The sequence below is a fragment of the Phyllobates terribilis genome, unplaced genomic scaffold (genome assembly GCF_046119375.1).
Source record: "Phyllobates terribilis strain yellow unplaced genomic scaffold, ASM4611937v1 Scaffold_5__5_contigs__length_657084704, whole genome shotgun sequence".
Classification (NCBI taxonomy): domain Eukaryota; kingdom Metazoa; phylum Chordata; class Amphibia; order Anura; family Dendrobatidae; genus Phyllobates; species Phyllobates terribilis.
Window position 1 is genome coordinate 118213889 of NW_027362765.1, and position 25544 is coordinate 118239432.

General features: G+C 45.1%; 1 protein-coding gene across 3 annotated transcripts; it reads right to left on the bottom strand.

Annotated features, from left to right (window-relative positions):
- Positions 1–6508: 6508 nt before the first annotated feature.
- Positions 6509–25000, bottom strand: KIF3B (kinesin family member 3B). 3 transcript variants are annotated; one of them, XM_073682797.1, is made up of 9 exons: positions 24863–25000; positions 15999–17451; positions 15199–15300; positions 14995–15117; positions 14778–14896; positions 11087–11200; positions 10886–10991; positions 10048–10226; positions 6509–7682 (listed from the first exon to the last, which is right to left on the bottom strand). In XM_073682797.1, exons 2-9 carry the CDS (start codon positions 17388–17390, stop codon positions 7592–7594), a joined length of 2226 nt encoding a protein of 741 aa, XP_073538898.1. In that variant the 5' UTR covers positions 17391–17451; positions 24863–25000; the 3' UTR covers positions 6509–7591. The 3 variants fall into 3 exon arrangements, with proteins under 3 accessions (XP_073538898.1, XP_073538895.1, XP_073538896.1); XM_073682794.1 differs by having other exon boundaries at positions 24859–25000; XM_073682795.1 differs by having other exon boundaries at positions 24805–24973.
- Positions 25001–25544: the final 544 nt, after the last annotated feature.

Below are 25544 nucleotides of genomic sequence, written 5' to 3' on the forward strand. Positions count from 1 at the left end.
TGCTACATTTCTAATTGGAGATATTTGATAATATTACTATTATTACACCTACTACATATTGGGATAGGATCTTGGAGATGGGAATACCCCTTAAGGATAAGGATAACAAAGTCAATGTTTTGGAGTGGCCATCTCAAAGCCCTAATCTCAATCCTATTGAAAATTTATGGGCAAAGCTGAAAAGGCAGGTGCGAGCAAGGCGACCTACAAACCTGGATCAGTTACACCAGTTTTGTCAGGAGGAATGGGCCCAAATTCTGACCAACTATTATGAGAAACTTGTGAAAGGATATGTGTGTGTGTGTCCTCTTCTGAAGGATCTGACTCAATCTAGAAGGCAGTCAGAACAACATATGGGTCACAGGGTCACCTGCAGGATTCGCCTGGTTGGATGGTCCAAGCTGGTGGGTCTAACTCACTCAGGGAGGTAGACAGAATCTGGGTTGCAGGGTCCCCTGCAGGCCTCACCAGGCTGTATGGCCTCAGTTGGTGGGTCTGATTCACACTGATAGGTGGTTCGAGTACCAAGGACAGAGGGAAAATTGTTAGATGCTTCACAACAGTAACAAAGGACCATGACACCTCGGCAAAGTCAGCCACCACTGAGACACAGCTACGACCCATTTAGAAGGGGGGTTGTGGGCGTCGACATAGAGGTGGTGACAGAAGTGTAAGTCGCCACAGACTAAACCAATGACAACCTGCACTTACCTAAATATAACCAGGACAGGCTGGATTACGCGATATTTACTAGGTTTGGACAATAGAGCTGCCAGGGCTCTGCTAGTGTCCGTCACCCAGGCCAACCAACAGCCTACATGGTCCTGGAGTGTGACTTCACATAGCAGTGGGTGGCCAGTGGTGGGGCCACGGTGTTAAGTGAAGCTGTGAGCTGAGACTGGACAGTGGCCTAGAGAGGCCGAACTGATGCAGGGCTTGTTCTGACCTCTGTGGGGAGTGTGCCTTAGGTGAGAAAGAACGAGACTGTGACCATACCCCAGGAAACACAGATGTTGACCTAAACAATGAGCTGATCCGAGGCCGCATGGATCGCCTGTGCGATCGGCCAAGCTTGTGCAATGCAGCTGGTGGGTGTGACTCACACTGAACAGCGGTCAGAGTACCAGCGGTCCCCCCTTAGCTAATTGTTACAGAACCGTAATCAGGGTCAGGGATACCTTAGTTAACTCAGCTACAAAATGAGCCAAAACTAGGTCCCATGCAGGGTAAAGGGGGCGCATAGTCTTCACGGCTGTGAGGATCCCTTGAATGGACATCGGTAGAGGAAGCTGGAGGGTACCGCGGCTTGGCCCAAGGGAAACTTTTCCTTGCAAGAAATACAAGCATAATAGGTAACCAGTGTAGGCTGGGCTGTAGAGCGTGCACAGTCTTCTGTGGACTCTGACACGGAGACAGAGGAGGCAAAGGTCTAAGGAATAATAGGAGAGCTAGATGGTGCCTAAAGGAAGGGGAAGCCGCAGGGGAACTGCAGGTATCAGGCCTCCAGTAGCAAACAGCCTACTCAGTCCAACGTTCCGCTGAGAGGAAAGTGCAGTGAGACCTTAACAGGATAGTCACCAAGAGCGCCAGGACTGTGAACACAGCCGATGGGGAGTGCAGGGTAGTGCAGCCAGGAGCAAAGGCTCAAATCCAATGACAAGACCTGGAAAAATAAAAAACAGGAAAATTTCACCACCCAAACTACAGGAAGGAGTGGGGCCTGTGGCAAATGGCAGCAACAACGTCTGCTCTGATTGGCCAGGGGGCAGGCTCAGTTCTCTGGACTACTGATTGGCGGGGATTGGCCAGGGGGTGAACGAACGCTTATCATTGTAACTGCTCGTACTGTCACCATCTGCACTATTTGGAGTGTGCCAGAATGCACCAGCGAGCACTAGAGTTTACAACCAGATGGTTATCAAACCTTATCATTATTAAAAATTACAAATACATACATTTCCCAGTTAGCAGGATCTGTAGGAAGCAACGGAAAAAAAAAAAAAAAAAAAAGGAGGAGAGGCCAACAGGGCTCAGCAAGCTCTAGATCCCCAGGAAAACGATATAACACCAAGGACCGCTGGGAAAAGCGCCCCTCACCCTCTCAAAGAGGCCAAAAGACCCAAACCAGGGAAGGGGCGAAGGAGGGACACAGAGGAGTGAAGTGGAGGGATGGGGACTGCAGTGAAACGCCAATAGGCGCATAGCCAGGGAGGGTGACCCTGTGCGCCAGGATAGGATGCTGCCAAAAAAGGACCACAGGGAAGCCAGCACAACGCAGGGTCACAGCAAGGGACCTACTTAACTGTTCTGAAGAAGCTTGATCCTATAGATAGGTGTTGGTAAGTCCAGGCTCCATCTTTTACTCCGTGCCATGCTATGGTGGGCGGGCAGGCTGGCAAGAATCAATGGCAAAAGGACCACCCGACCCCGATACATGATGGCCGACTGCGTCAAAGTACACGGTCCTACCATACAGACGAGAGAGCATACTGGCTGAACAGTACAGGCTATGCTCTCAGTCACTCCACGGGGTGAAACAGAGTGGTCTCATTCACGTTCTCTAACCCAGGGTTCCCCAACTCCAGTCCTCAAGGCCCACCAACAGGTCATGTTTTCAGGATTTCCTTACTATTGCTCAGGTGATAACTGCATCACCTGCACAGGTAATAATTACACCACCTGTACAATACTAAGGAAATCCTGAAAACATGACCTGTTGGTGGGCCTTGAGGACCGGAGTTGGGGAACCCTGCTCTAACCCATCCCATCAAAAACTCTGGCCACAGCCCACGTCTTCTGAAAACAAAAAAAAAAAAAAAAAGATTAGGGCTACAACAGGTCTGCTACTCAAACCCATGTCTGCCTCCAAATGACACTAAGCTAAACTGAATAGCTGGGTGTCAGTTGCCTAGTTGTATCCTGGTAGTGTGTGCCCACGATGCGTTTTTTAAGCGTTTCCGCAGCGGCAAAAGTGCTGCAGAAACGCGTAAAAAACGCATGGTAGAAGGCCTGCCATGTTCCCCAATGATAATACTCATATGCTGTGCACATGCTGCGGAAATTTCCACTGCGGGTTATCATTGCGGAAAAAAACGCAGCACTACCAATTATTTTGCGGAAGTGCTGCGTTTTCACCGCCATTGACTGCATTGAAACGCATGGATTACGCATCACTGCATCTGTGAAACGCATGGAATATGCATCTCATGTGGAGATGGTTCCCGGGTCTAGAGGACAGGAGACTCTTCTCCGGACCCGGGTACCATAGAACCTGTGACAAAAAAGAGTAAAATAAAAAATAAATGTTATATTTACCTTCCGATTGCCCCCGGTGTGCTTGTCTCGGCTTGCCGGCAGCTCGCGGTGGACTGAAGGACCTGCGCTGACGTCATAGTCATGTGACGGCAGGTCCTTCAGTGCAGTGTACCGCGATCTGCCGGCAAGGGAGAACGGAGCGAAGCAAGACTCCAGGGGCCATCAGAAGGTAAGTATAGATTTATTTTTGACCATTCTTTACGGTCACATGCCGGTTGCATGGATTTATATAGTGTGACCAAGTTGACAAGCACTTTCCAAGTGATGCCAAAATCGCTTGGAAAAGCGCTTGTCAACCCGCATGCGGAAATGCATGTGAAGAACGCTTCACTTCCGCTTGTCCCTGGCAGGAAAACGCATGTACAATCCGCATATACAATCCGCATGTACAATCCGCATGCGTTTTTTTCTGCCAGGGAGATGCAGAAACGCTCAGGAAAAATCCGGAGCATTTCTGCATCGTGGGCACATAGCCTTAAAGTATGAAAAACCCTAATGGTCACTGAAATATCTTGATATTGACATACGTAATTTTCATTTTAAAGGTACTGAATATCAACTAATGAAAATCAGACATTGCTTTTGAATTGTGGTTCAACAGAAAAAAATCTAATAACAATGGCCCGATGGCCTGGACAAAAATGATGTTACTACTTTAAAAGATTGAAAATATTTTGACCGTAGGGACATATTAAAATAAGGTGTGTCCTGTAATTAACATCACATGTGTCTACAAACTTGTAATCAGTCAGTCTGCCTATTTAGGAGGGTGAAAAGTAGTCACTGTGCTGTTTGGCATCATGGTGTGCTGCACACACCATAAATCAAAGAAAGCTAAGGAGAGTTCTCTGTTCTTGTTACTACAGTTGCACATATTATTTGGAGGTTTAAGGTGTATGGGACAGTAGACAACCTCCCTGGATATGGCCAGAAGAGGAAAATTGATGACAAATTGAAGAGACGGATAATACAAATGGTAATCAAAGAGCCCAGAACAACTTCCAAAGCGATTACAGGTAACTTCCCAAGGTCAAGGTACCTCAGTGTCAGGTCAGATCAGAGCGCACCATCCGGCGCAGTCTTGACCAAAGTGCACTTCATGTAAGACGACCGAGGAAGAAACCACTGTTGAAAGCAAATCATTAGAAAGCGAGACTGGAATTTGCCAAAATGCATATTGACAAGCCAAAAAGCTTCTGGGAGAATGTCCTTTGGACAGATGAGACAAAACTGGAGCTGTTTGGCAAGGCACATCAGCTCTAGGTATACAGACACAAAAATGAAGCATACAAAGAAAAGAACATTGTACCTACTGTGAAACATGGAGGCGGCTGTTATGTTTTTAGGCTGCTTTGCTGCATTTGGCACAGGGTGTCTTGAACCTATGCAGGGTACAATAAAATCTCAAGACTATCAAGAGATTCTGGAGCAAAACGTGCTGCCCAGTGTCAGGAAGATTGGTCTGAGTTGCAGGTCAGGGGGTCCTCCAACAGGGTAATGACCCAAAATACACAGCTAAAACATCCAAGAATGGAGAAGAGCAGCATAAGGCTAATCTGAAATTGCTTCCACAAGCCCTGATCTAAGTCCTGTTGATCATCTGTGGAAAAAGCTGAAACCTGCAATCTAAAAGGCGCTTTCACACCTGAGACACAAGGAGCGGTTTGCTCACAAGGAGCGGGGACAAAATACCTGTGGACAGGAGCAGAAGGCTCATTGAGAGTTACAGAAATCCTTTGCAGTAATTGCCTAAAATAGTGGTGCAAGAAAATATTAAGTTAAGGGAACCAACATTTTTAACCAGGCCAGTTTCAGCTCAGGGCTTCGTCCAGTTTTTATAGTGAAAACAGGGACTTAGGATCCCTCTTGTAGTGCTGGTTGGTTGAACCCCTGGTGATCATACATTTATGTACAAATGCTGTCTGGTCAGTGAGCTCAATATGGGTCTGTCTCCTGTTCTTGGGCAAACATGAGCAGACATTGATTCAGCACCCCCTAAAGGGACAGCATAGCACTGCCAACCACAGCGTTTGTTACAAAATTTCTACACAAGTTATTCCTATGTTTGATAAAACATGGGCCAGTGTCCGTTAGGCCCTCCATACCACCGCCAAGCACTGTCCCCAGAACTGTCGCAGTCAGTGCAAGCCACCATCTCCCTTACACTCCATAAGCGTTGTAAAAAAAAGTACGAGCTGGTGTCCAAAAACGAGTCAGCCACTGTGCCATAGAGGAAAAAAAAAAAATCATCAAAATGATGACTCATGGGGGTATCGAGGTTCCAAGGGTCAGTATTTGATGATTTTTTGGGAGGTCTTTTTGTCGAATGCACATAGTGGTTGGCCCATTTTGGGACACTGGCTCATACTTCTTTGACAACGCTCATGGAATCTAACACAGAAAACGGCACGGACTTGTGCTACTGTTATTGGGGACCAAAGGGGCACTGTGGCTGATTCTTCTGGCTGGTGCTCATTAGACATTGTGGCTTGGTATCATTTTATGAGGATCTATCTTGCATGTGGCTTCATCTACTCTTATGGCGGCACCGTGGCTCTTGATTGCAACACTGATCCTGTTATTGGGACACGTTCCCATTCATATGCGATTCCAAAGTATAAAAGTGCTGGCTCCTATTAGTAGACAGTCATGGTATACTGTGGTTCAAAGAAGGGCCAGGAAAGGTCTCACTTGCAAAGACTTAACCAGTGACCCAATAACAGTACAAGTGTCTTAATTAAAGATAACCACAGCGTACCCTTGGATCCTTCATAACTGTGCCAACTCCAGGGCTACCCTTTCAGACATTTTTGCCAAGCTCAGCATTGTTGACGTGACATCACCGCTGCAGCTGATCTACAAAGACCAGAGCAGGGGTGGACATCAGAAGGGCGAATAAAGCTCGAACTGTTTGTTCTTTTTGGTGGGTATGAAATGCCTTTGGAGCTATAATCTTTTAAATTGGACAAACCCTTTAAGAGTAGCAGCCAGTGTGCTGATTAGGGCTAGCCATGTGTAGGTTGGATCCTCATACCTCATACGACAGCTAGCTATGATGCCCCCTAGAACTTGGTATCAGAGCCAACCACAGTGTCACAATAATGATAGTGATGAGTGGTGGGAGTCGTGGTGGTCAAGGACCACTAGGCTGTACTGATTGACGCTGCCGGTGAAGTATGACACACGCTCCGGGGGCGGTAAAGAGATTTTATTTAAATATACATTCACCGATAGAGAAAGGTACAAATAAATAGATCTCCCTCCTGCGCGATCCTGGACGGGGAAGGAGCCATCACACTGCGTCGCTGTATAAAATTCACAGTATCTATGGCTTCTTCAGAAAAGGAGGTGCAGCGTCTCCTGGTCACATCGCACCTCTGGGGTTGAATGTCACAGAGGGAAGCATGGATGGACACAAACCAGCAAGCAGGTGCCATGGAAAGCCATGAAGATTTAATGAGTGCAGTCACATTACCAAGCAGCAAGATGGCGGACAGCGTGAGGTGGGCCGGAGACAGGAGCGGACATATCACTGATGCAACCTGTGCAGACGCATAGGGGCCCATTTCTACTTCCAGAGCAGGTGCGATTTTGCATTTTTAGGAGCTCTTTGGCTGCAAAGGGCCCATATATTGCACAGGGGCCCTTTGCGGTCTGTGTCCGCCAGTGGCCGGAGGGGTTCTGGTACCCAACTAATGGGGGACTGTGTGAGATCTGCAGTAGAGGGAAGGAAGCGAGCTTGGTGACTGATTTTTCGTACCTGGGCCTGTCGCTGGAGAAGACACACAGGTTTCTATCCGACGCAATGAAACAAAAAGTCACTAATTTACAGTATAAAAGATGACAACTAAATATACAGCTAAAAAAAAATCATATAAATACTAAAAGAAGAAAGGTCGGGGTGTCGAGAGATCAGTGCAGAGGCCGAGCGCCCGGTACACCGTATGTGCACAGACGACTCAATGTCAGGTGGAGCTGTATACACTTGTGGTCTCCGTGTCCTCAGATCCATCACAAATTAAGTCCTACATAGAAACACTTTCCACACAGTTGAAGTCATGCCAAGCACAGGGGCGATGCCGCATTACAAGTCCAGCGCCTTTGACTTGTTTACAGATGACCCCTTCCCCCCAGATCTTCACCTTCTGGGAAGCTTAACCAGAGGAGGTGAGGGGGGATCTGCCCCGGGGCACGTGCAGGTTGTCTTTAATTCAGTCCATCCTAATAATTCATCTATCTATTTTGAGAGTCTTGGTTTGGGGGTCATTTTCTATGATTATTTTGGAACCAACCCCCTCGATTGTGGGAACTGTGAAGATCCAGAAGGCCCTGGAGGTGGAGCAGTTCTTCGGCCGCCGGTCTTGGGTCTGAAAAAGAGAAGGAAATAATGAAAAACAAAAGTGAGAGCATACAAGAAAAATGAGTAGCTGCAATTGGAGCAAGAATCCACTGAGCTTATACACAGTAGTTAACAGAAACAAGCAAAGCTGCTGTGTAAAGCACAGAGGACAAAGTTGTAAAAAAAAAAAATAAAGCTGAAAGGAGGTAAACTTTCAAACTACATTAAATTCCAGCAGACATTGCAGCCAAGCTGGAGCCACCGATCAGAGGGATCCAAAGCATTGCACTTTGCCAGCTTCAGTATCTGACGACACATGTGGGATGCTGGGTGGGTTTTAGGAACAGACTATACAATATGTCGCCAATCACCCATAAATAACCGTTAAGCTGTGTGCCCACGATGCATTTTTCAAGCGTTTACGCTGCGGAATTTCCGCAGCGTAAAAGCTTGGTAAACCTTCCCCCATGGTCTCCAATGCAATTCCGCACTTTCAATGCCCATGCTGCGTATTTTTCCACAGCGTTTATGCTGCGCTCAAAAATATGCAGCATGTCCATTAATTTTACGGACACGCAGCATAATCGCCGCCATTGACTTGCATTAGAACGCGCCAATTCCGCAAGACTGCATCTGTACTTGCGTAATTGGCGCGTTCTAATGTGCGGATGGTACCCGAGTGTGGAGGACAGGAGACTCTCATCCAGACCCGGGTACCATAGAATCTGTAAAAAAAAGAATTTAAAATAAAAAATAAAGTTTATACTCACCTTCCGATGTCCTCCGGGTGTTTTGTCCACGCCGTCCGGTCTCTTGCACTGCTCGCGCTGTTGTGAAGGACCTGCCATGACGTCACTGAGTCATGTGACCCATCACATGACTCAATGACGTCACTGCAGGTCCTTCACACCACCGCGAGCATTGCAAGAGATCGGACGCAGCAGAGAGAACACCGGGAAGACACCGGAAGGTGAGTATAATCTTTTTTTTTTATTTTTTACCATTCTTATTCTTTTTTTAACTATTACTTGGTCACACTATATAAAATTTCTGCTGCATAAATGCAAGTCCTCTCCCGGAAAAACGCATGCGGAATTCCGCACGCGTTTATCGCGCGTTGAGGCTGTGTGCCCACGTAGCATTTTTCAAGCGTATATGCTGCGGAATTTCCGCAGCGTAAACGCTTGAAAAACGCATGTATATCCGCACCCCATGTTCCCCAATGGGATTCCGCAAGTTATATGCACATGCTGCGGATTTTTCCGCAGCGTTTATGCCGCGTTCAAAAATCCGCAGCATGTCGTTTAATTTTGCGTTTCCGCCTTTGTCCAATGCATAAAAAACGCAAGGCAATTCCGCATGTGGAAAACGCGTGATAAACGCGCAAAAAATGCGCGATAAACGCGTGCGGAATTCCGCATGCGTTTTTCCGGGAGAGGACTTGCATTTATGCAGCAGAAATTTTCTGCTTCATAAATGCAACGTGGGCACATAGCCTAATCACGCGTTTTCCACATGCGGAATTGCCTTGCGTTTTTTATGCATTGGACAAAGGCAATTCCGCTTGCGGAAACGCAAAATTAATGAACATGCTGCGGATTTTTGAACGCGGCATAAACGCTGCGGAAAAATCCGCAGCATGTGCATAGAACTTGCGGAATCCCATTGGGGACCATGGGGTGCGGATATACATGCGTTTTTCAAGCGTTTACGCTGCGGAAATTCCGCAGCATATACGCTTGAAAAATGCTACGTGGGCACACAGGCTAAGTGCACACGATGCGTATTTGAAGCGGAAATTTCCGCATGTCCTTTTTCCTGGAAAACGCATGCGGAATTTGGCATGCGTTTTTCGTGCGTAATTCGCGCGTTTTGCACATGCGGAATTGCCTTGCGTTTTCTTCTGCATTGTAGATGGCAATTCCGCACGCGTAAACGCACAAAGAATTGACATGCTGCGGAATTTTCCGCACAACAAAATGCTGCGGAAAATTCCGCAGAGTGGGCATTACAATTGCGGAATGCCATAGGGGACCATGGCAGAAGGCTAACATGCGTAATTCATGCGTTTACGCTGCGGAATTTTCCGCACAAAATACGCATGAAATACGCATCGTGTGCACATAGCCTTACACTGTTCAGACCCTTTTTCTGATCTATGCTGAGCATGTACGCAAAAAAAAAAAGAAGAGAAGAGCACCCATGAATCTCTATTCACCACCTGCTGTTGTCCTCCTGGTCTCCAGTATGACGGTATATCTTATATGCCAGTATACAGAAAAGCAAGTTATTCCATGATACCGTATACAGTAAAGATATATACCGGTCAGTATGCATAGCATTATGTGCACAGGCCTAACCTGTAACCTCCCAAATATTGCAGGAGCACTCACCTGGCTTTGGATTTCTTGCTGGCTGAGCTCTCAAATGTTGAGGCGTCCACTTGGATGTCATCTTCATCCTGCAAAGCAGCTTCCAAAGCAGCCTGGACCTTGGGGGCCACAGCCGGTCCCTCGTAGTCCCGGGTTGTACGACTTGGCATATCAAGTTCCAGAAGAACAATATTCTCAGCCTGTGGATATGATCATATATTATCGACCCCTTTATGATTTCCTGATACATAGACTCATTTTCTTTGGTAATGTTGGATAGGACCACTGATAGCAGGTTTTCAGTACGACCATATAAAACTGATGGATGGGTCTTAACTGTGCCAGTGTATGACACAATGTATAACACAAATTTAACCCCCAATGTTTCATGGGGTATTAGTTGGACAACATTTAATAGTTGTATAATGAAAAATTTTGCAAGCTTTGTAATAGTTTTCGTTCCAATACATCAATGTTCTCAAGATCTCTACTTGCTGTCAGTTAATGGAGACATTAATGGAGATGGGTATCTAACCAGGGGCTAGATACCCATCCTAAGGGTTTGTTACACATGTATCCAGTCTGTAAGCCAAGCACAAATCTCCCTATTGTCCTGGGAGTTTGTTGCAATGTATCAGTGCAGATAAAATAAATTAATCTGGTGTCCAAACTATTCAGTTCATAGAGGATTGTGTTAAGTGTCACAAACCTTCATCTGAGACATTTCTGTGGGTTTTCTGCCTCAAAAAGGAATTTTAACATTCAATGACAGCAAGCAGGGATCTTAAAAACAGTGACGTACAAAAACAAAAAAAATTGCAGTATCTTTCATTTTAATTTACAGAAGAGCTTTTCTTACCCGGTATCTAGGGTCAGGTCTGACCATCATGGACATCTTGGCCTGGTGACACAATGGCCTCTTGTAGCCTATGGCAGACGTGGGTCGTTTCATCATCTGCTGATTGCTATGGAGAAGAGGGTGCAATTACCAGATATGCAGGGAAGGGGGGGGCGTCTCAGAATTGGCGCAGGCCACGAGAGGCAGGTCACAGGGACTTACTCCAGCCTGCTGATCGGGTGAAGCTTCCATTGATCCTCCTCCTCCTCAAAATAGCAGCGGTTCATCATCTTATTTTTCTCTTCCATTGGAATGAAGTTCTCAATGATCAGATGCCTGCAGCACAAGAAGAAATGGTCAGTCCTGAACATCAGCTTACTCCAACCACCACCAGGAAGGCGTTAATTTCCAAAGCAAGCAGTAAGGCCTCATTCAGACAGCACTGATTTTCAGGTTCGAGAGTCAGTGTTTTATCAGTGTTTGGTCCGCGCATCAGTTTTTACCATCAGTGATTTCAACGTCTGAATAAATTATAAAAACTTCTCCTACACAGATAGTACGGGAATGCCTTCGGGGTACAGTCAGTGATTTTCACAGACCTATAAAATTGCACGGGTAATTTTTATCTGTGTCGCTAATAAAAAAATTAAAAAAAAATAACATACTTGTCTCCATGATTTTTGCACAGACACATGGTCTTCAAAAAAACAAAAATATGAACAGCCCCCTAGACTATAATGGGACGTGTCCTATACGTGAAAATCACAGATAAAACATGTACGTAAAACACAGACATTTGAATGAGGCCTTACACGGCGTGTAGCAATTACAATAAGGCCTCATCCGCTTTTCACATACAGTCATGGCAGAAAGTGTTGGCACTCTTGAAATTGCTCCAGAAAATGAAGTATTTCTCCCAGAAAATTAATGCAATTACACATATTTTGTTAACCACGTTTATTTCCTGTGTGTCTAATGGAACACCACAAAAAAACAAATTGGACATAATTTCACACAAAACCCCAAAATGGGCCAGATAAAATTGTTGGCATCATCAACTTAATATTTGGTTGCACACCCTTTGGAATAAATAACTGCAATCAATCGCTTCCTATAACCATCAACAGCTTCTTACACCTCTCAACTGGAATTTTAGACCACTCTTCTTTTGAAAACTGCTCCAGGTCTGTCATATTTGAAGGCGCCTTCTCCCAACAGCAATTGTAAGATTTCGCTACAGGTGATCAATGGGATTTAGATTCGGACTCATTGCTGGCCACTTCAGAACTCTCCAGCACTTTGTTTCCATCCATTTCTGGGTGCTTCTTGAAGTATGTTTGGGGTCAATGTCCTGCTGGAAGACCCATGACCTAGGAAGCAAACCCAGATTTCTGACACTTGGCATTACACTGCGACCCAAAATCCTGTGGTAATCTTCAGATTTCATGGTGTCTTGCACACAGTCAAAGCATCCAGAGGCAGCAAAACAACCCAAAACATCTTTGAATCTCCACTATATTTGACTGTAGGTTCTGTGTTCTTTTCTTTGTAGGCCTCATTCCATTCTCAGTAAACAGTAGAAAGATGTGCTTTACCAAAAAGCTCTATTTTGGTTCTCAAATCCTCAGCCAGTTCTCTTCTCTTTCAGTTCTCCATGCTTAGTGTGGCACACACAGACACACAATGCAAAGAACGAGTTTACTTCTCCACTTTTTAGCTGGTTTCAGCTGTGATTTTCATATTGCCAACACCAGTTACTTGTCACAGGTGAGTTTGAACTAGCATCACATGATCGAAACAAAGTGGTTCACTCACAATTTTGGAAAGATGCCAACAATTTTGTCTGGACTATTTTTGGGGTTGTGTGTGAAATTATGCCCAATTTGACTTTTTTTTTTTCCTCTGTTTTTTTTTGTGTTGTTCCAATACACATGAACAGGTGTATAACAAAACATGTGTAATTGCAATAATTTTCTGGGAGAAATATTTCATTTTCTGGAACAATTACAAGGGTGTCAACACTTTCGACGATGACTCACAAATTCTATTCTTGATTTTCACTGCTAGGACACGTACCCATTATAATCTATGGAGCTGTTCACATGTCCGTGGTTTTTTGTGGACTATGTATCCATGCAAAAATCTTGGAGACATGTTCGTTTTTTTAAATTAGCGTCATGGATGAAAATTACCATTACTAGTCTATGGGTCAGTGAAAATGGACAGTACAGGGATGGTATAAGTGTAAAATCCGAGTGCTGTCCACGATTAGCATTGTAAGGGATAAGAGAAGCTTTATAATTTATCTGAAAATCACTGATAAAACACGGATGGTAGAAACAGAAACAGAGCAAACATTAGTGAAACTCGGATCCAAAACCCTGATGACTCTCGTACCATTTCTTTGTGAAAAATTATGTACGTCGGAATAAAGCCTAAAAACAGACCACTTATCCTGAGCCCGACCCTCCTCAGCAGCTGATGTAGTTGTACAGGGCATTTTGCCTTGTTAATAGGGCATTTGTTCCATGCATTATCAAGGCTGAGCTGGTAGGCTCAATTTTGGCCACTAAATGCCAAAGTAACAGCGCCTCATTTGTGACAGATGAAGTGCCCTACTGGCAGGACTGTGGAGTCGGAGTCGGTATAAAATGGACCGACTCCAACTCCTAAAATATATAATAAATTGGGTACAGTAGTTCCATGCAGTTTGTGGGGAATATTTTCATTAGAATTTGGGAAAGTTATGAAATGTCCTATAGATGTCTGTCCTATTCCTGATCTAAGGGTCTAGACTTTTAGCTGAGATGAATCTGTGCTACAGTAAATTTATAACTTAAACATGAGCCGTGTATGAGGGAGTCGGAGTCGGTGACAAGGAAATTGAGAAGTCGGAGGTTTGGCTTACCGACTCCACAGTCCTACTGGTTGTGCTGAATGACAGAGAAAGCCTTGGGTACTTTAGAGATGGCCATGTGCCAGTGCATGTGGTATGTCAGGGTGGCATCATGTGCAAGTATTGTGGTGCCAAAGTGATGAATAAATCTGCCCTAGCGCTGTTTTCACTGATTCACTTAGTTTCGGACGCGCTGTAATAATAAACCAGATATAAACAGCCTGATAAATAATTCACACATCCTGCTCTCCATTTCCTAAACAGACTAAAGTGAGATGCGCTCACAGTCCGGCAGACACGGTATATATCTGCTGGGGGTGACCTTACACGACATCAGAGCCTCACACCTCATCACTTTGGCATACTGGTATAGCACTTGCCAAGTGCTCACATTCCTTACAGTGATACACCAACTCCAGAGCACAGGTCACTAGGGAGTTATCAAGGATCCACATCCCGATATCTCTTTTTTTCCCCATTTGGAAAATCAATATGAATGTCTGAAAGAGAAGGCTCCATCACTCTCCGTTCCCAAAGGGGTTAAAGCCACGAACAACACTAAACGCCCATCTACAGGATAGGTAATTAATACATGATCCCTGACCCGGGCCGAAAACAGGCGTCCCATATCCTCAGTGTGGATGAAGTATTAATGCGCATATGTGCCCCCCCACCAAAAAAAGTTTTCACTTCTATGGGTCTAAGGTAGAGGTAGTGTGCATGTGTGATCATTGCTTTCATAGATCTTGTTGGCAGCGGTCACACACACACACACACACTAGCATGGTGTTAGACATCCAGAAATCATACAATTATCACCCATCCAGTGGATAAATGTTGTTCACAGGATAAGTCTATTCAGTTATGTATGTAAACATTTTAATGGTGGCCATCATGGTTGTCATCTAGCTTTTCTAGGAAGCTCAATCTGGATAATATATATGAGTGTGGCAGATGTATTTGTTGTCAGGCAGATATATCACTTATACCCACTATGGTTGGACACCAGAAGCTTACTTTAATTTCAGCTCTCTGGTGAGCTCGTTCTGCGTCTGCTCTAGCTCCTGACGCTCCTTAATGTGTTCTTCCTGCAAGTCATGGATCTCGGCTTTTACAGCCTGAAGCTTAGAAAAGAGCTGGAAAACAAATTGGCAGCAGTGAAGTATTTCATACCATGCTTCCACCATCCCTGTTGGAGCTACCAGCAAAAAGGCCAAGTCCACATGGCCCTCACCTTTTTGAGCTTCTTAGTTTTGATGTCGACCTCTTGCTGTAAAGAGCTGTATGTCTCTTTGAGCTCCAGCGTCTCCTCATCTCGATTCTCCATCTCTTGCTGCATCTCTCGCTCTCGACGTTTCTACAAAAACAGACAAGTGAGAACTCTGTGCCCCCCACTGTAGCCAAAATGTGGGCTTTTTCAAGCTGATTTATTACTTACCTGCTCAGCAATCTCATGTCTCTTCTGCTCCAGGATCTTCTGCTGCTCATTGGTGTGGTCAACAATGTTCTTTCCACCAACAAGAAGTTTACTCTCCATAGCCTGAGAGATCGACTCAAAATTAGTGTTAATTATGAAGAGTGGCCATTAAAAAAGCACTAAGGGACCCTACACTTCCAACTCTGCAACCATGAAAGGACCACCCTTGATAGAATTAGGGGTGGAGCTTTGATTGGCCCCAAAAGGACCTAGGTCGAAGAGGACCAATGAAGGATGGACACTAAGCAGTGTGATGGACAATGAATGGAGAGGGGACGAGATCCTGTAACATGACCAAGAATCTAAGCCACCAATAGGCTTTCTACAAGTAAGAAAAGAATATTAAAACAGCCACCGACCAGCCCTGTTAATTATCATAATTTATGGTCAAAGAACTCTGCCCGCTTGGCAAAACATAAGTAGTGAATGGCACCATTGAAAACTGCAAGATTTGTGATACATAGGGTGAAATCAACTTGGCCCTTTTCAAAAAGTGAGTGAGGAATATTCAATGTCCTTTAGAGAGATACCACCATTGACCACAAATTTGGCAAGGGTTAGGTAGGGATTTATGAGCCCCAAGGCTGCTCTTAGAGTGGGGTCTTTCATCTACACTAAGTTGACACTTGTGGGGACAAGTAAGTTGCACAGTAAATACGAGGTGATGAACACCTTCAACTACTGATATCATTACTACTTTATCAAGAACACAAGAAATCACCACAATGGAAATCTTTATGACCCATCAGAAGGTGTCTTACCTTCACTTTGGCTGTCAGCATTTCCATAGCTTCTTTCTCTCTTTTTAAGTCATCCATCTTCCTTTCCTTCTCCTGTAGGAGTTTCAGTTTTTCCTCTGCAACCAGACTGTGATCCTCTATAATGGCCTTCTTTTCAATTTCCAGCTTCTCCTGTTGCTCCCGCCAATAGTCTTCTTTATCCTCCACTTCATCTTCTCCCTCACAAGAGTCTCCGTCTTCATCATCCTCCCCCGCACCAAATCGTCTTTTTCCCCTTTTGTGTCTTTTACCCACAACTCTTTTCTCCAGCTGGGCCTTAAGCCTTGCGATCTCTTCTTGGAATTCCCTCAATAAAGCATCTTTAGGGTCTTCATTCACTCTGGGCTTGTTCTTGATGTTCTTGGCACGGTTGGAGTAACGTAGAGTGGTCAGTGTCTCCTCAACGTTATATGAGGCAGGGCCAATATTTGCCACCATGACCGTTTTGGCATTGCCCCCCAAAGAGTCTTGCAACAACCTGGTTAGTTTGGAATCCCTGTATGGTATGTGGGTGCTCTTGCCATCTACAAGGGCAGATATCACATTTCCTAGTGCAGAGAGGGACAGGTTAATCTTAGTAGCCTCTTTGAGCCTTTCCCCTTGGGCTCCGGTCTTTGTTTGCCGTTCACTTCCGGCCAAGTCTACCAGATTCAACTTTCCCACGCGGATATGGTTTTCACCGTCCAACCCGAGCTCGCTGCACTCAATGGTAATCATGAAGATGGCATGTGAACGGGAACTGTGCTCATTCATATTCGTTGAGCCAACCGAGCGGTTCTGGTTCCCCACGTTCATCACGTGTTCGATCTCCTTCACGCTCTTAGTAACAAAAGAGGACAGGTCCTTCACGTAGACACCGGTGTCTGGTCTTTCTTTAAGCTCCAGCCGCTTAGACTGGTCTTTAGAGAGAAGATCTCTGATCTCCTCTTGATAGATCTCTAGATATGAAGCTCTCACCAGGTACTGTTGGTTCTGGGATCTTGAAATGTGCGTGAAGATGTGATCAAATGAGTTTGGTATGACCCCCCTTTTCTCGGTGTCGCCCCTTAACCCTTCCATTGTGTACGTTTTCCCGGTGCCTGTTTGGCCGTATGCAAAAATGGTTCCATTAAAGCCGAGCAAGACTGAATCCACCAGAGGCCTGAATGTCTCATCGTAAAGCTCCACCTGTTTAGAGTTACTGTCGTAGACGGCGTCGAAGGTGAAGGTTTTCGGCAGCTCATTAGAGGCTCCTTTCTGAATCCTTACTGCCACTTGACCGAGCTTAACATCCACATCTACTACTTTATCAAACCCGGCAGCGGTCTCCTTGCTGTTCATGGGCCGACATCGCACCACAACCCGCACAGACTCGGAGCTCTTTGACTTAGACATCTTGTATTGGTTCGTTGAGTCTGGAAAGCCAGGACACTTTACCACTCTTCCAACTACCACCCTAAACACAAAAGAAAAAAAAAAAAAAAGAGAACAAATGCAAAAAAAATGGATTACATTGTGAACGTAACTCAAGTCAATCTAGGAGTAGAGGTGTCTGCTGTGGATTTTGGCATTCCTCCATGTGATCTGCCACGTAGCGTATTACACAGCGGCTCTGCACAACATCTGTCATCTCAGTGGAGAACGCTTGTTCAAGGTCAGTGTGCCAGCAAAGTGGGTCACAGGAGAGGATGAGCGAGAGGAAGATACGCCAGCTCTGTTGTCGCTATGCCCAGAGCCTCCCAAATACTGCTACACACTGGTGCATTACGATTAAAGGGCCAGTAGCCCTAAATTCAGTAGCTTGAAGCATTATAAATGCAGTGGATGATATCAGTGATACCTATGATTATAAATGTCCCTGGAAGTTCCCAGCACTGAAAACGTGTGACAAAGTAGCGATCCCAGAGGCAAGGAGGGGCTCACTACACCACAGTAAAATTCGTGATTCAGTGCATGATCCATCCTACTAAGTGCAACACTGCCCAGTTATCTGGCAAAGGTGCCTCATTAGCATAGAGTGAATATGGGCCAATCAGATAGAGCAAAAGAGATCACATGTCTGCATTTCCATCCAATGGTTACGGGCTGAAATAAGAATACTAGGGTGTGGTGCAATACTGACTGATCTAGAAAGCTCAGTAATGTATGTACATAGTGACCCCACCGGCAGAATAGTGAGTGCAGCTCCGGAGTATAATACAGGATATAACTCAGGATCAGTACAGGATAAGTAATGTAATGTACACAGTGACTATACCAGCAGAATAGTGATTGCTGCTCTGGAGTATAATACAGGATGTAACTCAGGATCAGTACAGGATAGGTAATGTAATGTATGTATACAGTGACTCCACCAGCAGAATAGTGAGTGCAGCTCTGGAGTATAATACAGGATGTAACTCAGGATCAGTACAGGATAAGTAATGTAATGTATGTACACAGTGACCCCACCGGCAGAATAGTGAGTGCAGCTCCGGAGTATAATACAGGATGTAACTCAGGATCAGTACAGGATAGGTAATGTATGTATACAGTGACTGCACCAGCAGAATAGTGAGTGCAGCTCCGGAGTATAATACAGGATGTAACTCAGGATCTGTACAGGATAAGTAATGTAATGTATGTACATAGTGACCCCACCAGCAGAATAGTGAGTGCAGCTCTGGAGTATAATACAGGATAAGTAATGTATGTACACAGTGACTCCACCAGCAGAATAGTGAGTGCAGCTCTGGAGTATAATACAGGATGTAACTCAGGATCGGTACAGGATAAGTAATGTAATGTATGTACACAGTGACTGCACCAGCAGAATAGTGAGTGCAGCTCTGGAGTATTATACAGGATGTAACTCAGGATCAGTACAGGATAAGTAATGTAATGTATGTACACAGTGACTGCACCAGCAGAATAGTGAGTCCAGCTCTGGAGTATAATACAGGATGTAACTCAGGATCAGTACAGGATAAGTAATGTAATGTATGTACACACAAATATTATTAGTAATCAGTAATAACTTAACAGCCAAGCAACTATCATTTCAGAACCAGAACCCCCACCTGTATCTGTACACCTAATTTTTGCTATCCCTCATTATTTTCCAGGTTATAAATGGTAGGCGTCATGTTCCTCCCTACCAGGACCTGCACTCTCCAGGATGACACCGCTGACACTATGTATTGATAAGAGCAGTCGATATATGACTACTAAAGTCTAATCAATGTGTATTTGCATTATGGTTCTCGCTTCCCATCTTTGGTTACATGGTGTCTCACCGCCCAGCCTCGGTGCAGTCATCAGGCAGAAAATATTTTACCTTTACTGCTCCTGCTTGTAATAACGGCCTTTGGGGAGTTGAGAAAACAAAGCTGTGCAGCGTATGATGTACTCAGCACCGGACGGACCGGGGTTCAGCGCTCATGATGATTCTGCAAAGACGCCCAGTGATTGGACTGTGACAGCATCGCTAGAATCCTCATCTGCTGAGCACAGGACCAATTCCCTGCCAGGGCTCTTAAAGGGCTAGTACAGCAAAATATATGAGGAGCTCCGCGCGTCTGGTTAGCATCTTCATACACATACGGCCTGACCTATCGTTTATGGCACTTTTCTTTTTTATTGACTTTTACTGGGCCAAATTCTTCAAAATGGTGCCAAATTCATGAACTACTTTCTCCAAGTCAAAGGCTTTAACCTTTGATCTACAATTTGTTAAAGGAAAAAAAAAATCTGTTCCTATGTGGAAACCATCAGTAAGCAGCGTATCTGCCACACTGAATATTGTGTGTTAAGGAGCCGTTCAGCCGGGCTGTTAAAGTGTTAATAACCTAATCAGACTGGATCCCATTCATACTGTTGGATATCATATTATAAATTTACACTTTGCAGCAGTGGGGCATTTTTTGGCCTCGGTTTTCCAAGATGATGGCAAAAGTGCATTGTTTTTGCCACGGTTTTCTTAACTAACGTCAAGAACACCGCAAGAGCGAACTGGATTAGTTGGAATTCTGGAGGGTCAGATTTTGCATTGAAGGTATATAGCAGTATGGCCATGATTAACCTCGGTATCACACATCCGTGGAACGCTGACTGTGCTGCGATCAGAAGAACCAGAATGTCCGCTAACTCTTCTGACCGGAGCCAACTGTCTCATAGGAATATATGAAGCAGTTAGCAGAGATGATGAGACCTGGCGGTCAGGCTGGGGCCTCCGACCCCGCGGATGGGGCCTCCGACCCCGCGGATGGGGCCTCCGACCAGAGCTCGGTCTATGAACACAGAGCATGGGAAACCAGCCTTACTAACATACACAATGGCTGCTCTATTGGACACCCGTCCTTTCACAATCTAGACTTCCCTGTGCAGTTTCCTGTGGGTCATAATCAGTGCAAATCCACATTATAATGAGAAAATCTGATCAGAGCAGCTTCAAACAAGACATGGTCATCGGTGCTAGCCATCAATTTTTCAGAAACTGACACTGAGGGGTTTTCTCCAGCAATGGTGTATAAAGTAAGGATGGGCGATTAAATCAGATTAATTCGCCATTTCAATGATGCACAGTTCTGATTTTTATTAAAATAACAAAAATAAAAAATTGCTAATATCAGGGTAAAGCCGATGTTACAGCAGTGCTGGCAATAAGGTGCGTGGGTGGCCGGGAGAGGAGGCACTGTTTACACTGCATTTCTTCAGTGCGTTGGGGGGGTTCTGTCTAAATCACCCCCTAAGTAATGGATTCAAATGAACCGCCAATAGGGCAATAGAATACAACGACAAAGAAAGGGCGGGATTCTTCAACTACGTTTGTGTTTTATCTTTGAACGTAGTTTGTTCAGATGGGCACAGAGACGTGGTTTACTGCCCCTTCTGTACCCATCTGAACAAACTCACACATTCAGAGAGAAAAAACACACAAAGGAGTTTAAGAAATGCGTCCGCTCGTGCCATTGTATTCTATGGCCCCAACTGCGGTTTCCATCCCCCCCTAAAAACTGATTCAGACTGAACCCTTGGACGCAGTGTGAACAGTGTATTTGCCGATAATGTCCGTAAATTGTCTGAATTGTAAATGGCTGCGGAATATGGGGGCGATATATAAATAAATAGATTAATATCATCATCATCATCATCATCATCATCACAGCAGTTATATCTATATCCTGTGGCACTGTTAGGGGGGTGCAAGGTGGTGCAGATGAAGGGTCCCAACGTGCACGGAGCAAGCAATGCTGGAGAAGATGGGGGCTGGTGAATCAAGACCGAAATTTATTGAGAGTCCGCAGGCGTAAAATACACCAAATTCATTACAAGACACACACCTCCTTATGAATTTGCGCATCTTCAGATTTCCAAAGTCACTGTGTAGCCCTAGCCTTAAAGGGCATATGTCAGCAGGTTTTTCTATGTAATCTGAGATCAAAATGATGTAGGGGCTGAGACCCTGATTCCAGGGATGTCACTTACTTGACTACTCGCTGCAGTTTCCAACAAATCAATGTTTTAGTAGAAGGAAATTCTTAATAATTGACAAGTTGTTTTGGGCCATGTAGTCCTCTTCCTCTGCGTAACCCCCACCAACGATTGGAAGCTTTCTGCCTATGCACTGTGTATACAGAAAGCTGCCAATCAGTGGTGGGGGCGGGGTTATACACAGTCCAGCATTCCGAGCTCTGCTAGATCTGCGGCAGAGAAAACAGGAATTCTATCAAAACTGCAGCAAGCAGCCCAGTAAGTGACACATCGCTGGAATCAGGATCTCTGCCCTTACATTAAGCTGCTGTCAGATTACAAAGTACAAACCTGGTGACAAATTCCCTTCATAATTATATAAAAAAAAATTGAGATTTTTCTTTTGGGCAAAATTGCCCAGCCCTAGTCCACAGTATACCGAAAAAAGGTGAAATCGAGGAAAACCATCCAGAGAAAGGGGATCTTGTAGATGTTAACAACTTGACGTTCCACAGATGGGCACTAGTTCCAGGGCCATTACTGTCTACGAGAAACATACTGAAAAGAGTCCAGTGGGCAAATAACCCAAGAGTGTGATCAGTGAGAACACATTGCCTTTTCAGAAGAATCCAGGATTGCACCATACTGATGGAAGAGGCAGAATCTGGCACAGGCATCATGATCTGAACCCTTCCTATCCAGTGTGAACAGTTCAGGTTGGTGGATGAATGATTTCTTGACACACTGGCATTTTTGGGACGATGTACAAAGGGTCATCCATAACAAGTCAGGATGTCCACCTGGGCCGACATTTCTGCAGAACGGTTTCAGTAGGATATATGCCAAAAATTCTAGTGGTTCTGAAGGCCAAAGAAGCCCCAAAGCGCCACTAGATGGGCGACCCTAATAAAGTGGCCATTCAGTGTTATATATGGGCAAAACATAGCAGTTTAGAACAGGGTTACACCATCTAAAGCTATGTTCACATACGTTGAGTTTTTTTCTGCAGCTAAATCTGCTGACAACTTTTCTCTGGCAATAAAACAGCTGCGTCAAAAATGCAGGTTTTGCTGCGTTTTTTTCCACTGTCCTTCTGTCTCTAGGCATGTACATAAAGTTCTGTGAAAAAAAGAATCCCATTCTATTTTGCCATCAAAAACGCTGCAAAAACACAGCAAAAAACGCAGGTGCGTTTTTGCAGCGTTTATTTTTTCACCACCCATTACTTCCTAAGGATGAAAAAACGCTGAAAGAAGTGACATGCTGTATTTTCCAAAATCGCAAGCAAGGCACAAAATACGCAGCAAACAAAAAGCAACATGTGTGAACAGAGAATTCTGGTTTGTCATAGACTTTGCTGGGACTGCAAAATACAGCTGAAAATCTGCTGCAAAATACAACATGTGTGAACATAACCTAAAGCTCTCCGGCGGCCGTGGCGCGCGTCTGGAGGCCCCGCGGCGCGCGTCTGATGGGCATTATGAACTTGGGCAATGTACTGTATACCATCTAGCAGATGCTAAACGCCTTTTACCCCTGGGAGACACTACATGTTAGTAGATCAGTTGACATGGAACAAGCACGTGTGACTGACTTTTCTGCAGAAAGAGATAAGCAGTGTCTATGTTGTGCCGCTCATCTCTAGAATTGCCAGGTTCTGACACCAGAATGTGATATTTATACAAACACTAAATTACAAGATAAATAACAGAAAATTCCCAGTGACGTCTCTTATACATTGGTTGCACAATATATTCACATGAAACTGGACAGGTCCTATAGATTGCACAGGATTACAACAGAATATCAGCGCCCACCACAAGAAGTGCTACTAGAACGACCATCTAAAAGAAATACTGAAACTTCAAATCTCAGAAAAATATGTAGAAATGCTCCAATAATTAAAATTAAATACATGGGGAGACTCGCTAGATCAGAGAGAGGATCAGGTCGTGTATCACAGATGTGACATCATATGTAGATGTGGCATCATCAAGCAGAGATTATACAGAATGGTAATAGAAGGCAAGTAACAAGATACGTACGACATCACTACTACATTGCACCAATGATGACATCATCATATCAGGCGACATCATAACATCAGACAGTAGATGTCAGGTACATATGATATCATAGGTAAAAGGTAAAATATCCAGGAACAGGACATCATAAAGTCAACCAATTAGATGTCCTTGCAAATCGCAATAAATGGGAAATACGGTGGTTCAGAGGTGCGATCACACACCAAGGTGAAGCATGAATGCGGGTTATGTCAACGCGTTTCAAGGTTTTCAAACTTCTTGATCAGAAACAACCACACACTCATCCTGGTGAAGAAATTTCAAAACTTTGAAATGCATTGTCATAATAAACCCCATTCATGCTTCCCCCTCGTGTGTGATCGTACCTTTGAACCTTGGGCAGCGCAGTTCTGAAACACCTTATTTCCATTTATTGCATTGTATCTCATTGGTGGGCCTGCTGCAGCCTTTACATGCAACCCCATCAGGTGAGCGTACCTATAATATTTTATACCCCTTGGTTATCAGATAAGACTTTATTTGCGCTTTTTTGTCTCTCCAGTTTTACCATTTGATTTAATTAGATGTCATTGTATTATATGTGACATCATAGACATTGTGTCAGGTACCAGACATGACATCAGGTACAGAATATTATATATAATATATCTCATTACTGTGTATACAAGACAAGGCACTAGATGTGACATCACTGCATTATACTAGGTATGGCATCACCCGATCAGATACTACACATGACAGCATGTCAGGCACTAAGATGTCATTGTAGCAGATGAGACACCACCACCACCAGGCTGGGTCCTAGGTGTGACACAACCACCAGGTCTTAGTAATGACATCACCACCAGGCCGGGTCCTAGGTGTGACACCACCACCACCAGGCCAGGTCCTAGGTGTGACACCACCACCACCAGGCCGGGTCCTAGGTGTGACACCACCACCACCAGACATTAGTATGGCATCACCACCACCAGGCCGGGTCCTAGGTGTGACACCACCACCAGGCCGGGTCCTAGGTGTGACATCACCACACCAGACACTAGTATGGCATCACCACCACCAGGCCGGGTCCTAGGTGTGACACCACCACCAGGCCGGGTCCTAGGTGTGACATCACCACACCAGACACTAGTATGGCATCACCACGCCTGCAGGGCTCCGGTTGGCATTTGGAGGGCACACCCCGGGTCGCTCATGTATACTATACGTGTCCAGGAGACTGTCCTGAACCATCACTCGTTAATCCCTGGTTTCCCCAGCCCTCCCATGCTGCTACCCGCTGGGCCCTGTCCTGTGCCCGGCCGCCTCCTCACCTTGTGCAGACACACCCACACAGCTGCCCCCGTCATCTCCGGGCTGCCCCTCACCTGCCTTGTCCCAGCCGCCGGTCATTCCGTCCCTCTGTCCAGCCGCCGGATGCCGACTGACCGCCGGCTCTCACTTCCTTAGCAACAGGCCCGGCGACGACGCGCTCACTTCCTTAGTAACGGTCAACAGGCCGCGGCTTGTACTTCCTTAGCAACAGCTGCGCAACCACGCCCACAAGCGACAGCTACAGGGAACTGGGGCTGTTATGGTAGAAGTACTGTTCCCAGCAGCCCCGCTCCAGATCCGTGCGGGCCCTTAAGTGCCACAGTCCCAGTGGGGCCCCTCGGTGCTTCCGATTTTTGCTCTTCGCTCAGAGAGCTGTAATATCATTAGGGGGACAGAGTGTTCTGCAGCTGAACTGGAGCTTACATTGGTACCATTGTTAGAGGAAAAGTTAGCAAGAAAAAAATACAATTTTGCCATTTCGATTTTTTTTTTTTTACACTTTCCGGCATTCACGGTACAGGATAAATATTCAGATATTTTGTTACTTTGGACAGCCGCGCTCACGGTGATGGCAGATGTAGGTTTTTTTTTTAAAGCTTTTATTTACATTCTGGGGCAGGAGAGGTCAGCGGAAAATCTATATTTAAAAGAAAAATATATATATATGTGTGTGTGTGTGTGTTTTCGCCATCTTTTTCATAGGTCTCCTTAAGGAAGCAGAGATCACTAATAGTAATAC

What these genes read in the sequence shown, in the direction of transcription:
- KIF3B (XM_073682797.1), bottom strand. Translation starts at nt 17,390, where the DNA reads ATGTCTAAGTCAAAGAGCTCCGAGTCTGTGCGGGTTGTGGTGCGATGT. An exon ending in GACCTGACCCTAGATACCGG is followed by an intron (nt 10,227 to 10,885) that starts GTAAGAAAAGCT and finishes TCATATCCACAG; the next exon opens with GCTGAGAATATTGTTCTTCT. An exon ending in AGCAAGAAATCCAAAGCCAG is followed by an intron (nt 7,683 to 10,047) that starts GTGAGTGCTCCT and finishes TCTCTTTTTCAG; the next exon opens with ACCCAAGACCGGCGGCCGAA.